The 15,370-nt window shown below is 42.2% G+C and overlaps 2 protein-coding genes and 1 non-coding gene across 3 annotated transcripts; 1 reads left to right on the forward strand and 2 right to left on the reverse strand.

Moving 5' to 3' along the window:
* Window positions 1-215: 215 nt before the first annotated feature.
* LOC110605528 lies at window positions 216-967 on the forward strand. The gene has a single exon (XM_021744148.2). The coding sequence runs from the start codon at window positions 424-426 to the stop codon at window positions 805-807; it is 384 nt and encodes a 127-aa protein (XP_021599840.1). The 5' UTR covers window positions 216-423; the 3' UTR covers window positions 808-967.
* Window positions 968-4,844: 3,877 nt separating this feature from the next.
* On the reverse strand, window positions 4,845-4,973 carry LOC122722336. Its single transcript, XR_006349304.1, has one exon. It is a non-coding gene; the product is annotated as a small nucleolar RNA Z247 (small nucleolar RNA).
* Window positions 4,974-6,822: 1,849 nt separating this feature from the next.
* LOC122722304 lies at window positions 6,823-7,598 on the reverse strand. Its single transcript, XM_043952789.1, has one exon. It carries the CDS (start codon window positions 7,271-7,273, stop codon window positions 7,064-7,066), a length of 210 nt encoding a protein of 69 aa, XP_043808724.1. The 5' UTR covers window positions 7,274-7,598; the 3' UTR covers window positions 6,823-7,063.
* Window positions 7,599-15,370: the final 7,772 nt, after the last annotated feature.

Here is a 15,370-nt window from a genome sequence, read left to right on the forward strand (position 1 = left end):
AATTTTAATAAATTTTTTTTGATACGGATGGTAATTAAATATAAAATTAAAATTATGATAATTTTAATAAATTTTTTTGATAGTATATAAATTTACTCATGCATTCATTTACCATCGATGTGAGATTAAATTGCATAAAATTAGTAAATTTAAAACATAATAACTATTATGTTTCCAAGATATTTAATTTACAGGGACCACAACACAACACCCTTTACTCTAGAATCAAGAATTCCCATGTCTATCTGTAACGAAAATTCTCATTCGGACACACTCCACCAATTAAAAATCATGGATATATTTTTATAAGCGATAACCCTAGAAAAAAATATTATATATACGCCCCCTCTATTCCACTGAAAAAATCACCATTTTCTACTCTACTGATACTGAGCTCTTTCAAGTTATAGCAAATATCAAAGCATGGAGTCCAACCGCAAGCGCAGAGGATTCATGAAGGGCAAGTTGATGCCGTTCTACCGATCACCGAAGTCTTCTTCATCAAACTTGCAGTACACCAGCAAGGTCATCAAGCCCAGCCAGGCTTCTCCTTCAGCACCGTCGGTTGGATTTTACGTCCACCAGGACTATATCATTGCTCCTCCGAAGCAGAACAAGGTCTCTTTTATTATAGCTCCACCGCCTGACGGCAACCGCGAGAGGCTAGCTCAGTTTGATAAGGTATATGGACTCCCTGGAGATGAAAGCGTAGATATCAAGGCTGCTTCTTATATCTCTTCTGTTCAAGAACGTTTCAAGCTTGAACGAAGCAACTCTGAAAGAATCAAGCATGAAGATTTTCAGTAAAATCAATATAGTAATCTATATATCATGCTACGTATACTAATCAGGATCGATAATAAATTTCCTGAATAGGTAGGCTGATGTGTTTGTTATTGTACTGCTTGATGAAGTTAATTATCGTGGTCTTTTGATGAGAAATTAATTAATTAATGTTTTGCCTTAATTAATTTATTTGATCCTTAATTGGTTGAGAAATTTTCTCTGCTTTATTCAACAGGAGCATACTTCTTTGCATTTACCATTTTTTTTTATTTAATGGGATTCGATTTTGAATCTATTAGGAAAGTGATATATATGAAGATTATGTTTTTTGTATATCTGAACTGAAGTTTACAACTCTTTAAATACAAGTAATCCTTTAACTAACTAACATAAGATCAGGAACTAGAATCGGAAATATGAAATACAAATTACAAATGTGGTTACAGCTGTACATTATCCTTATCCTTAATACGCCCCCGCAAGATGGAAGTTCCATCAGAAACTCCAATCTTGGATCGAAAATATTGAAACTGAGTTCGTCCAAGCGCTTTTGTAAGCACATCAGCAGGTTGGTCTTTGGTACTAATATGGCGAACTCGAAGCTGCCCAGCTTGTATCCGCTCACGCACAAAATGATAATCTAGTGCCAAATGTTTCATTTTAGTATGATAAATTGGATTCGCACAAAAATACGTTGCACCAATATTATCACAATGAATAGTTGGAGAGTCTGAAATAGGCAATTGCAAATCGTGTAACAAATTTTGGACCCAAATAAGTTCAGCTGCAGCATTAGCCAAAGTTTTGTACTCAGCCTCAGTGGAAGAACGAGAGACAGTTTTCTGCTTTGCAGATTTCCAAGAAATGACATTAGACCCAAGATACAATACATAGGCAGTCGTTGATCGTCCATGTTCAAGTGCACCACCCCAATCAGAATCGGAAAAGGCAGCCAAGGTATGAACGGAATTGCGACGAAGAAACAGACCAAAGTAAATAGTACCCTTTAGATAACGCAACACTCGCTTCAAGGCTTGAAAGTGTGTAGATGTTGGAGCATGCATAAATTGAGACAAGTGGTTCACTGCAAAAGAGACATCAGGACGAGGAATTGCCAAATATTGCAAAGCACCAACAATTTGACGATAAATCGTAGCATCAGCCGAAGGCGAGCCATCACATAAAACTAAGTTTTCACTTGAAGATAGAGGTGTGTGAACCTCTTTTGCTCCAGCCATATCAAACTTAACCAAAAGATCATGAATATGCCGATGCTGGAAAAGAAAAAGCCCTGTAGGCGTAGAAATCACCTCAACACCTAGAAAATGGTGTAAATGCCCCAAGTCCTTAATAGAAAAACGGTTGGCTAATTTTGAAACACAATCATCTAAAAATCCAGTGTTACTACCAGTGAGCACAATATCATCCACATATATGAGAAAGTAAGCAAGAACAGTACTGGATGTGAAAATAAACAGAGAGGCATCTGCAGTAGATTTGCGAAACCCAAGTGAGAGCAAAAACGAAGTAAGTTCAAGATACCATGCTCTAGGTGCCTGCTTAAGGCCATAAAGAGACTTGCGCAAACGGCAAATGTGATCAGGAAATTCAGAATTCACATATCCTGGGGGTTGCTGCATATAAACAGTTTCATGAAGAGTACCTTGAAGGAAGGCGTTATTAACATCAAGCTGTCGCAAAGGCCAACCTCTAGAGATAGCAAGACTAAGGACAACACGAATTGTAACTGGCTTCGTAACTGGACTGAAGGTCTCAAAATAATCACTCCCAGCTTCTTGAAGAAAACCCTTGGCAACCAATCGTGCTTTGAACCGATCAATCGAGCCATCAGGTTTTCGTTTGATACGAAACACCCATTTACAGCCAATAGGATGATGATGAGCTTTCGGAACTAATTCCCAAGTTTTATTAGACAGTAGAGCATTGTATTCAGAATCCATAGCCCGACGCCAGTGCTCATTTTGCATTGCTTGTTGGACTGTTCTTGGTTCAATGGTGTCGGAAATAGGATACTTAGTTGTGACATGAATAAAAGCATCATTATAATACCTGGGATTAGGTTTTCTTTGGCGTTGAGGCCGCTGTCCAGCAAGAGTAGAAGACACATGTGACTCATGGGAAGTTGTAGTAGGGGCCACTGCCAACTGCGTCGCAGCATTGTGTAATGCAGAAGATGAGGCAGCTGCCAGAGAAGGTGGCTGCTCAAGAACTGAATTTTCTGGAACTTCAGTTATTTGTAAAGCATTTTCAGTATGCTGGTGCTGCTCAGACCCAGAAACCGAACATGGCTGATCATTCAAAGGTAACAAAATCATTGAATCTTGAGACTGTGGAGGACCTGCGCATGGAGCATCTGAAAATAATGTAGAAAATTGAGTGACACTTGTGCAAACTATGGAAGGATACACATTGTCAACAAACTTCACATGACGGGAAAGGTATAATTTTTTAGTAGCTGGGTCATAACATTTATAAGCTGATTGTGTAGATGAATAACCTAAAAAGATGCACGGGTGTGATCGAGATTGCAATTTGGAAGTAATGTACGGACGTAACCAAGGGAAACAGAGGCAACCAAATGGTTTTAAACGATCAGAATTATGAGAACGACCAAAAAGCTTATAAAATGGCGTTTGAAACGCAATAACAGAGGATGGCAGCCGATTAATTAAATAAACTGCAGTGAGAAAAGCATAAGTCCAAAACTCAATTGGTAAGGAAGCAAAATGTAAGAGCGAAAGACCTGTTTCAACAATAAATCTATGTCGCCTTTCAGCAGTTCCATTGTGTTCGGGAGTGTGAGGTGGAGAAGTATAATGCGAAATACCACAAGATAAGAAGTGAGGTTTTAGTTTCTGATATTCTCCCCCATTATCAGTGAACACTGAGATTATTTTTGTGTGGAAATAATTCTCTACTAGCTTTTGAAAAGAAACAAAAATGTCATGTGTATCAGATTTCTTTTTCATTGGGTATAGCCAAGTATATTTAGTGAAGTGATCAATAAACGTAATATAATAAACATAACCATCAATAGACTGTTTTGTTGGTCCCCAAACATCAGAATACACAAGCTGTAAAGGTTTAGAACTGGTGAGAGAATTATCAAAAAATGGCAGTTTATGACTTTTGCTAACTGAACAAGAAACACAATGAAATTTGGACACAGACTTAGCTAACGACTCATGACCCATGCTAGTAAGAGCTAAACGAAAAAATTTATTGGAAGGATGGCCAAGTTTATGATGAAAGGCCGAAAGTGAAGACACACTAGCAGTAGCATTCAACTGTGGTTGGACACGACTTGTGGAAAAGTGGACACAGTAAATGTCATCAATATTCTCGCCCCGTAGAAGCAACGCCCCCGTGCGCAGATCCTTCACAACAAAATAAAGTGGAAAAAATTCCACAGAAACATGATTAGTCCGGCATAGCTTAGCAATAGAAATTAAATTCTTGCGTAAATTTGGCACACATAAAACATTCGGAAGAGATAAAGATGTAGATTTAGCTGGTAAACGAGTATTTCCAGTATGAGTAACAGCTAAATTTGTACCATCACCAAGTTGAACCTCTTCTGGCCCTCCATAATCAGTATAGCTCTGCAAAGAAGATGGATTAGACACGATATGGTGAGAGGCACCACTGTCAAACAGCCACTGTTGTGATGATGGATTAGCCGTAGTAGCATTCACAGAAGGTGTAGCTGACGTAGTAACTGACGTAGATGTAGAATCGGTTCGAACCACCATGTTATTTTCTCGAAGAAAACGTGCAAGTTTTCGACACTCAGCAGCTACATGCCCAACATTATCACAGAATTGACAAACAACAGCAGATTGATAATTGCCACGATTATGATTTGGTTGAGAAGAACGAGATTGTCCTCCACGATTCCTGCGAAAAGATTGATTTGAACGCCCATAGCCACCAGTTTGCTGGGCTTGCCGATTGCCTGGTCTATTCGTGTAATTAACAGTAGCAATAGGAGGCGAAGAATCAACCGGTTCCTTGTCTTTCAATGATCTCTCAAAATCAGTGAGTTTCTCAAATAAATCAGAAAAAGAAATTGCAGTTTCCCTAACTTTGATAGCAGCAACAATTGGACCATAATCATTACCAAGTTGAGTAATAATATGAACAATTAAATCATCATCACTCACAGGATTTTGTGTAAGCGCTAATTCATCAGCAATGGCGCGCATCTCATTCAGAAACGTAGCAACATGTTTCGTGCCTTTTGGATTCTGAGCAAGTTTCGTTTTGAGCGAAAGAACCCGCGATCGCGAAACATTGGCGAAGCTTTGATGCAGTCGATCCCAGACTTCTTTAGCCGTCTCTGCTGAGGAAATCAGAGGTTGAATTGTGTCGGAGCAACTCCCAAGAAGAGCACTGACCAGAATATGGTCTTGTCGATACCAGAGGAAATATGCTGGGTTTACAGATCGGTCTTTGTCAGGAAGAAATTTGGATGGAGATTGTTGAGTTCCATCAATAAAGGAAAGCAAATCAAGCCCGATTAGCGTGGACTGGACTTGCTTCCGCCAAACAGGGAAATTTTCTTGAGTGAGCTTAATGGGAAAGTGGGTAGGTGCATTTAGTTGAACAACAGTGGTAATAGATGTAGAAGCCATAAGAAGACAAAATAGAGATCAACCAAAAACTCGTTAGAGTATTTTATGGCTCTGATACCATATGAAGATTATGTTTTTTGTATATCTGAACTGAAGTTTACAACTCTTTAAATACAAGTAATCCTTTAACTAACTAACATAAGATCAGGAACTAGAATCGGAAATATGAAATATAAATTACAAATGTGGTTACAGCTGTACATTATCCTTATCCTTAATAATATATGCCTACGACCATTAAAATAATCCAAATTAGATTTTTATGAATTTAATTATAATAATTATGGGTTAAATTTGATGAGGCAATACAAATAATTTCCTTTACGTACCAAGCACCAAATCATATTTACAACTCCTGCTTGATAATATGACATCCGAATTGAAGGGTTTCTTTCTACATTGATTGATGTGATTAATGGGAAATTATTGAAAAATTCGTTATTAATTTGGATTAGAATTATTTTGGATAAAGGTAAGGGTGATTTTTGTGTGTGGGAAATATTTTTGGTTGATTTATTAAATGATTTGTTGTTATTAATAATTTATATTTTTATTTATGATCTAGGTTTGTTACCCAGAAACAAAAGGCAGCTTCTCTTGAAGGAAAATACCTATTTGAACTTTTGAAATGCATTTTCTCAGCCCCAAGGCCAAGAACTGGCTTAGCGAAATGGCCCAATTTGGAAGCCTTCCTATTATTTCCATAGCCCATCCAAAACCCAAACACCAGTTTCTGAGCGAAACCCACTCAAAGAAGATTTAAAAGCACATGGCTTCCTTGTTAGGGAAAAACTTACCTGGATGGACTAAAACACATGAATATCAATCTCTATAAAAAAAAAATTGCATATGGGATCCATATTCAACCAGATCCACCTAAAAATTTTCAAATTTCTGAGACAGCCGCTGACCACCTTCACTGTGTATCCAGCGGCTTTTGCTTCTCTTTTTTCTTTCTTATCTAATACTGTTTGGGGGATAGCTTTTGCGGTTGGGTTCATATTGGTGTCCTACGGGTGGTGGGTTTCTTTTTCTGTTCTGCTGGTATTCTTCAGCTCCACTCCAGAGCATTTTGCTGTCCGGCGAGATTAAGATTAATATTCTCAAATTCTTGTAAAGATTTTGTCAATTTTGTAATTGATGTCCAAGTAAGATAAATTAAATGTACTGAATTGATATGGAAAGGCGTAAGATTGAAAAATTGAATTGTTATACTCAATTTATAAATAAATAAATAAATAAACAATAATTTAAATTATAAACCATTAAACTCACTAATAAAATAAAGGAATTTAATACATATAAATATCAGCTTTGATCTTATAGGTATAAAATTAAAACCAACGCCCATGTAGAAAGTGAAGAACATATAAGAAGAAAATACAGAAATTAAAACACAGGTTTATAGAATTTAACACCCATGGATTATGTGAGTTCCATGTTTCCATCATAATCGATATTCAATATTTAAACGTTTAGATATAACAGTCTAATGAAATATAAGAGTAGAAATATATTATGCAGGAAGAATTAACTTATCAGATAATACCAGCAAAATACAGAAGCAGCTAGAGGGAGTAGAGGAATATAAGAATTTGAGGGTTTAATATAGAGAGATAGAATTATCCAGTGGTGATGTGAATACCAATGGCGATGAGGAAAATGGTGATGAGGCCAAAGAAGATGATGGTATGGACGAAGACGGAAGCTCCACTTGTTTGCATGTTAGCAAACTCCACCACTCGCCCCTTTCCTGGTAGCTGGAAGAGCACCCCTGGTGATAGCACCACAAACAGCACCACTGCCACTACAACTGGCCCCCAATCCGCCATGATTGAATAATCTGAAGCTCAGAGTATGTACTTGGATATGAGGGTTTTTTGGGGGAAAGTAATGGATAATGGAGGTGAGATGGTGGTGGGTGGTGAAGCACGTTAAGCAAGAAATAAGCTAATAAGGAGACAAAAAGAAAAGGTTAAAAATTATCATCGGATTAAACAACGCTGTCTACTTTATCTAATAACTCGGACGGCTTCATCTTTTCTCATTTCTTTATTGCTATGGCTCTTGCTTCTCGTTCTTGTGACTTGTGACGATTTCTTTTTCAAACTGATTGCGACTCTTTCAAAAGGTTTCTCAAATCGATGTTATTTTTGGTTTTTGGGTAGAGAAAAGCAGCCTATGCAAAGGCTAGGAACAGCTCCAGGAGAGCCAACACCAAGTGCATCCCGAAGAAGGTGAGAGTTTGAGAGGTGAGATGGGGTAAATTAAATGCTTAGAGAGAAGCGATGAAGAGTGAGTCTATGGGAATTTGGCGAGTAGAATAGCTTGGCGAAGAGGGAACTAGAGAAGCTTCAAGGATTTGATTGCTCAAGTTGATGCCTTCCTCATTGGTTCCAGTATTTTTCAAGATTATTATTTTAAGGCATATATTAATAAGAAATTCTTATACGTGCATACACACCTGACTAATAAAATAAAGTAAAATTATGTTAAACTCTCCATTTAATTAAATATTGATCGAGTGACAAATATTGACATGGATGGTTGCCATCATCACCACAACCACACCATTTCTTTATGAGCACCATACCCTTGATTAACCACTAACCCATTCTGCTGAGACCATATATCCATGAACCAAATGAGCCATCCATATTCAGTGTAACAGCCTGAAAATCCTGACCGCTACCGGCGCTAGGATCCAGGTCGGCGTAAGGCCGCCGGGACCCATAGCAAGCCTGACATATAACCTGTAAACCTGTAAATCCCATACATGATCAAACAAACTCAAAAGAATCTGTAAACATTCTCATAGATCAACCAAGCTCAACCTGTTCATTACATAATCATAAACATAAATCACCACTGGAGTCCTCATCAATGCTCCAATGGGGTATCTCATCATACATTGAGCTTGGACCGTCATGAACATCATAAACATATCTATAGATCATGTATCAAAAGGGACAACAATACCCATAGGGTCAAGCACAACTATAACCTCAATATATCTTATTACATATCATGCTATAATCTTTTACATTACATCATAGTACAATTGTCATGTCCACAACCTAACTATTACATAAACATCCTTCAAAACTCTGGCTAACCTCCTGGTCTACCCTGTACCTACACATCTGGGGTTAGGGGAGAGGGGTGAGCTACAAAGCCCAGTGAGCAGAATAGGAAAAACATATATTAAAATTTCATGCTTACATGAAATGCAACACATCACAAACATATCACATAAGGATGGTATTGTCACCTCTAGTCCTCTACATTCCAAAATGTCGGGACGTAGAATGGGTACAACCGGACTTCCTCTTACTATAACATAACATAACATTCCAATATGCCAGGGACGTAGAATGGGTACAACCTGGTCTTTCTCTTACTCTGGCCGGGACGTAGAATGGGTACAACCGGCAACCGTACCATAACATGCCTCATCATAACATATCAAGGACTAAAGGATCATTCAATGCCCATCCACAACATCATCAAGTATGCAATGCAACATATTCGTGGAATCTAATGCAAACAACCTAAAATATCACATGGCATTCATGATGCATGGGTCATGCTCAAAATTCATATTTCATTGATTTAAACTTAAGGTTTATTCCACTCACCTCTGGCTAGCTCAGACAAACTCTATAGCAGCTGGCTCACTGCGGGGGTCCTCGGTTCCTCGGGTCCGAACCTACACAGGTGGACTCCAATGAGGGACCAAACATACATAAACATAACTCTAATATACTCCCCAAAAACCCCCTAAAACATCATGAAATAATCATAGAAATACATGCATGAAATGGCTGAACAGGGCACTTTCGGCGGCAGGTTCGGCGGCCGAAAGTCCCTCCAGAGCCGAAAGTCAGGCACTTTCGGCGGCACCTTCGGCGGCCGAAAGTCCCAGACAGATCCGAAAGTCCTCTTTCGGGGGCAAGCTTCGGCAGCCGAAAGCTGCCTCCACAAGAGGGTTCAGCGGCCGAAAGTCCCTTCGGCGGCCGAACCTGAGCTTCTCCCGAATGGCAGAAACTCAGCTCTCCTATGCACATTTCGCCTCCCAAGCTCAAATCATGCATACCACTCAACCAAAACATGCATACAAGCTCCTAGGGGCCTTAAACAAACATATACCCCAACTACAACACTTCAAACATACTCAAACATGCCACATTGTTCACAAATCACACAAAACCTAACATAGCTCAACTAACTTAAACATGCCTTTCTACCCCATAAAACTTCATAAAACTTATTTAAAACATACTATGAGCTTAAGATCGGCTCTTACCTCTTGAAGATCGAGAGAGAGACGACCTAAACTCGGAGATCCAAGCAAATGAGCTCCTGAGTTTCCAAAACTCCAAAACTTGTTTTAAAAGCTCAAAACTTGCAATGTGAGGTTAAAACTCAAGAAAAATGGAGGAGATTTGAAGAAAGAACACAAGATTTGGGGAGAGGGAGGTCGGAAGCTAGCTGTGGCCGAAAATGGGAGAAAGCTCGCCCATTTCGGCTAAGTGCCCCTTTTATAGGTGGCTGGCCAGGCCACGTTCGGGGGCCGAAAGTGCCTCCGCATGCATGCCATGTTCGGCGGCCGAACTTGAGTTTCGGCGGCCGAACTTGGACTTCCCTCACTCATGCTTTCGGGGGCCTAACGTGCCTCCAAAACGCATGCAAGTTCGACGGCCGAACTTGACTTTCGGCGGCCGAACCTGGGTTTTCCTCCAAAGACTTTTCATGCAAAAACTCATTTAATCTCATACTTAAAACCATTAAAAACATGAAAACATTTCATAAAACATGCTTTTACCCTTCTAGAGGTTTCCGACATCCGAGATTCCACCGGACGGTAGGAATTTCCGATACCGGAGTCTAGTCGGGTATTACATTCTCCCCCCCTTAAGAACATTCGTCCCCGAATGTTCCTCAACTAGGACATGCATAACATAAAGCATAACATACATACATAACATATAAACACATAGAGATCTAACCTTAAAAGAGATGAGGGTACTGCTGGAGCATGGACTCCCATGTCTCCCGGTGCATTCTTCTATATTGTGGTGGTTCCAAAGGACTTTCACCATCGGGATTTCCTTGTTCCTCAACTTTTTGATCTGAGTGTCAAGAATCCGCACTGGCTGCTCTACATAGGTGAGATCCTCTTGGATCTCCACATCAGGCTCACTGAGAACCTTACCCGGATCTGACACGAACTTTCTTAACATGGAAACATGGAAAACCGGATGGATTCTTTCCATGGATGCAGGCAAGTCCAGCTTGTACGATACATTCCCAATCTTCTGCAAGACTTCAAAGGGTCCGATGTATCGTGGAGCTAGCTTACCTTTCTTACCAAACCGAACCACCCCTTTCATTGGAGACACCTTGAGCAATACTAGATCCCCCTCTTGAAACTCTACCTGTCTTCTGCGGATGTCTGCATAACTCTTCTGTCTGCTTGCAGCAGTCTTGATTCTCTCTCTGATTATGGGTACCACCCTGCTGGTGATCTCTACTAGTTCAGGCCCTGCCAAGGCCTATTCTCCAACTTCCTCCCAGCAAACAGGTGATCTGCACTTCCTCCCATACAAAGCTTCATATGGAGCCATTTCGATGCTAGCGTGATGGCTGTTATTGTAGGCAAACTCCACCAAAGGTAGATGTTGCCTCCAAGAACCACCAAAGTCCAGCACACACATTCTAAGCATATCCTCGATAGTCTGGATGGTCCTTTCTGACTGTCCGTCAGTCTGGGGGTGGAAGGCAGTGCTGAAATCCAACCTAGTACCCATGGCATTCTGCAGACTCCGCCAAAACCTGGAGGTGAAATGGGGCCCTCTATCTGACACTATCGAAACAGGGACCCCATGCAGCTTGACGATCTCATCCACATATACCTGCGCCAACTTGTCCACAGAGTAGCCACTCCTGACAGGAATGAAGTGAGCAGATTTGGTGAGTCTGTCTACAATCACCCATATGGAGTCCAATCTGTTGGACGTCGCCGGTAACCCCACTACGAAGTCCATAGCTATATTCTCCCATTTCCACTCTGGAATAGGTAGCGGGTTAAGCATTCCAGCCGGCTTCTGATGTTCCAGCTTCACCCTCTGACACACTTCGCAGGCTGACACGAACTGTGCCACTTCTTTCTTCATTGCTGGCCACCAATAAACTTTCTTCAGATCTTGGTACATTTTGGTGGCTCCGGGGTGAATGCTGTATCTTGCATTATGAGCCTCTCTCATAATGTCTCCTTTTAGCCCTATGTCATCTGGTACACACAATCGACTCCCATAGCGGAGGATCCCCTTACTGTCAAATCTGAACTCACTGTCTTTGCCTGACTGAACAGTCCTGGCAATCTTCACTAACTCTGGGTCCTCATGCTATTTCTGAGCCACCTGCTCCAGAAACACGGGTGTCACTTTCATCTGGGCCACTAACGCACCTGTACCAGACAACTCCAACTGTAGACCTTCATCAATGAGCTTGTAAAACTCCTTCACCACTGGTCTCCTCTCTGCCGTGATGTGGGATAGACTGCCTAGTGACTTCCGGCTTAGGGCGTCTGCCACGACATTCGCCTTACCCGGATGATACTGAATCTTGCAATCATAGTCACTCAGCAGCTCTACCCATCTCCTCTGTCTCAAGTTCAAATCTCTTTGACTCAGGATGTACTGCAGGCTCTTATGATCTGTAAAGATCTCACATTTTACCCCATAGAGGTAGTGCCTCCACATCTTGAGTGCAAAGATTACTGCTGCCATCTCAAGGTCATGTGTGGGGTAATTCAACTCATGCTTTTTCAGTTGCCTAGAAGCATAAGCAATCACCCTCTCATTCTGCATCAGTACACAACCCAGTCCCACACGGGACGCATCACAAAAGACTGTAAAGTCCTCATCACTAGATGGCAGAGCTAAAACTGGTGCTGAAGTCAACCTCTTCTTAAGCTCTTCAAAACTCTCTTCGCACTGATCGGTCCACAGAAACTTCTGATTCTTCCTGGTTAGTCTGGTCAGAGGAGCTGCTATTTTCGAGAAGTCCTGAACGAACCTCCTGTAGTAACCTGCCAAACCCAAGAAACTCCTGATCTCCGTCACTGAAGTGGGTCTAGGCCAGTTAATCACAGCCTCTATCTTCTTGGGGTCTACTTCAATTCCGTTCTCTGACACCACATGCCCCAAGAATGAGATGCTCCTCAACCAGAACTCACACTTGGAGAACTTGGCATACAAGCCATGTTCCCTCAAGGTTTGTAGAACTATCCTCAGATGATGGGCATGCTCCTCTGCATTCCTGGAATACACTAAGATATCATCTATGAAGACAATAACAAAGTGATCCAGGTATTGTCTAAACACTCTGTTCATGAGATCCATGAATGCTGCAGGGGCGTTGGTTAACCCGAACGGCATCACAAGGAACTCAAAATGCCCATATCTGGTCCTGAAAGCTGTCTTTGGTACATCCTCTTCTCTGATCCTCAGCTGATGGTACCCTGATCTCAGATCTATCTTGGAGAAACAACCTGCTCCTGCTAGCTGGTCGAATAGATCGTCGATCCTTGGCAATGGGTACTTATTCTTGGTAGTGACTTTGTTCAACTGCCTGTAGTCAATACAAAGCCTAAGGGACCCATCCTTCTTTTTCACAAATAGCACTGGAGCACCCCAAGGTGAGGTACTCGGTCGGATGAAGCCCTTGTCTACCAGCTCTTGCAACTGTTCTTTCAACTCTTTCAACTCAGCTGGGGCCATCCTGTAGGGAGGGATAGAGATCGGTCTAGCTCCAGGCATCAATTCAATCTCGAACTCTATCTCCCTGGCAGGTGGTAAACCTGGCAGTTCGTCTGGGAAAACATCTAAGAATTCTCTGACCACTGGCACTGAGGCGGGCTCTCTAACCTGACTGTCTAGCTCTCTGACATGAGCTAGAAAACCCTGACATCCCCTCCTAAGCAACCTATGAGCCTGAAGAGCTGATATCAGACATCTAGGTGTACCCCTTTTGTCTCCTCTGAAGACGACCTCTGACCCATCCTGACATCTGAACTTAGCTACCTTGTCCCTGCAGTCCAAGGTAGCACCATGGGTAGATAGCCAATCCATCCCTAGAATGACGTCAAAGTCTGTCAAATCTAGAACCACAAGGTCGGCGGACAAGCATCTTCCCTCTACAAAAACTGGACTACACTGGCAGACTGACTCTGCAATTGACGGGTCACACTTGGGTCCACTGACCCATAGGGGACACTCTAACTCAGAGACCATCAACCCTAACCTCTGAACGGCTCTCGGAGCAATAAAAGAATGAGATGCACCCGGGTCCATTAATGCATACACATCAGAACACCCAATGACGAGATTACCTGACACCACGGTGTTGGATGTGTTAGCCTCCTGCTGTGTCATGGTGAAGATCCTTGCTGGAGCTGACGGACCCTCACCTCTGAACCCTGCTGAAGAAGAGGTTGATCCTCTCCCTCTGCCTCTGCCACTGGCCTGTGTAGCAGCTGGAGCTACTGGCTGCGCCACACTACCTGATGTTGTCTGCTGAGGCTGTGCTGTATGAACTGCCTTAGGACACTCCCGTGACATATGTCCCTCTCGCCCACATCTGTAGCAGGCTGTTGTCCCAAACCGGCACACCCCCCAGTGTTGCCTACCACATTTTGTACAAACAGCGTTATCTGCACCAGAGCTCGAACCACTTCCTAATCCCAGACCTGATTTAATCTTGCTCCAAAACTTATTCTTCTTTGATTTCCTAGTGGTGTTACTCCACTTCTTACTGCTTGAACTCAGAGAAGAGGGGTCTATCTTTCCCCCACTTGGGGTCTTGAACCCAGAAGGCTGTGCCACTGACTGCTTGACTTTTCCCTCGATGATAGCACTAGCCTCCATTCTCCTGGCCATATCCACTATGGCGTGGAAACTCTCTCTATCTGCTGACTGTATCAAGGAGGAATACCTGGAATGGAGCTTCATGATATACCTCCTTGACTTCTTCTGGTCTGTGTCCAAGTTCTGCCCAGCAAATGGCAGCAACTCCATAAACTTGTCAGTATATTCATCTACACTCATTTCATCTGTTTGCCTCAACTGTTCAAATTCAATCATCTTCAGCTCTCTGGAGCTTTCAGGGAAAGCCCATCCCGCAAACTCATTGGCAAACTCCTCCCAAGACATACTGTCCACCCTAGGGTTCACATAGTTCTTGAACCATTCACGGGCCTTCTTACATTTTAATGTGAACCCAGCCATCTGAATGGCTCTACTGTCATCTGCCCCTATCTCGTCTGTTATCACCTTGACTCTCTCAAGATAAACAAACAGGTCATCACCAGTTTCAAACTGCGGGGCATCCAACTTCATGTAGTCGGTCATCTTAACCTTGCCCCCTCCAGATGAGCTAGGTTGAGGTATTTGGGTTTCTGGGACAGTAGGTGCTGCTGGTGGTGGAGAAGGTGCAGCATCCCCCGGGGTAGGGTGTGCTGTACCTGGGTAATATGGTGGAGGTGGGTACATAGGGTACTGTGAGTATGGTGGGTAGTATGGTGGGTATGGCATCTGAGAGTGATAAGGGTTAAAACTGGGGTAATCCGATGTACCTCCCATCGAATACCCGGGGCTATGAGAAAAGGGTGGGTAGTAAGGTGGCTGAACAAATCCCGAGGCCTGAGTGCCTCCTTGGGACTCTCCCACTCCCTCTTCCGACATACTCACTCCAAGACTGCTGTCCCTCCTCTGATCCACATCCATCTGATCCCCCAACTCCTCTGACATGCCGCCCTGTACTGTTTCTCTTACTGATCTGCTTCTACCCAGATCCAAAGACCTTCTAGGGTCTCTTACTGCTCTTTCTCTGCTAGACCTACTAGACATTGCCCTAGGCAATGCTGG

Source organism: Manihot esculenta, chromosome 17 (assembly GCF_001659605.2).
Source record: "Manihot esculenta cultivar AM560-2 chromosome 17, M.esculenta_v8, whole genome shotgun sequence".
Lineage (NCBI taxonomy): Eukaryota > Viridiplantae > Streptophyta > Magnoliopsida > Malpighiales > Euphorbiaceae > Manihot > Manihot esculenta.

Coding starts and splice junctions, on each gene's coding strand:
- LOC110605528 (XM_021744148.2), top strand. CDS start 424: ATGGAGTCCAACCGCAAGCGCAGAGGATTCATGAAGGGCAAGTTGATG.
- LOC122722304 (XM_043952789.1), bottom strand. CDS start 7,273: ATGGCGGATTGGGGGCCAGTTGTAGTGGCAGTGGTGCTGTTTGTGGTG.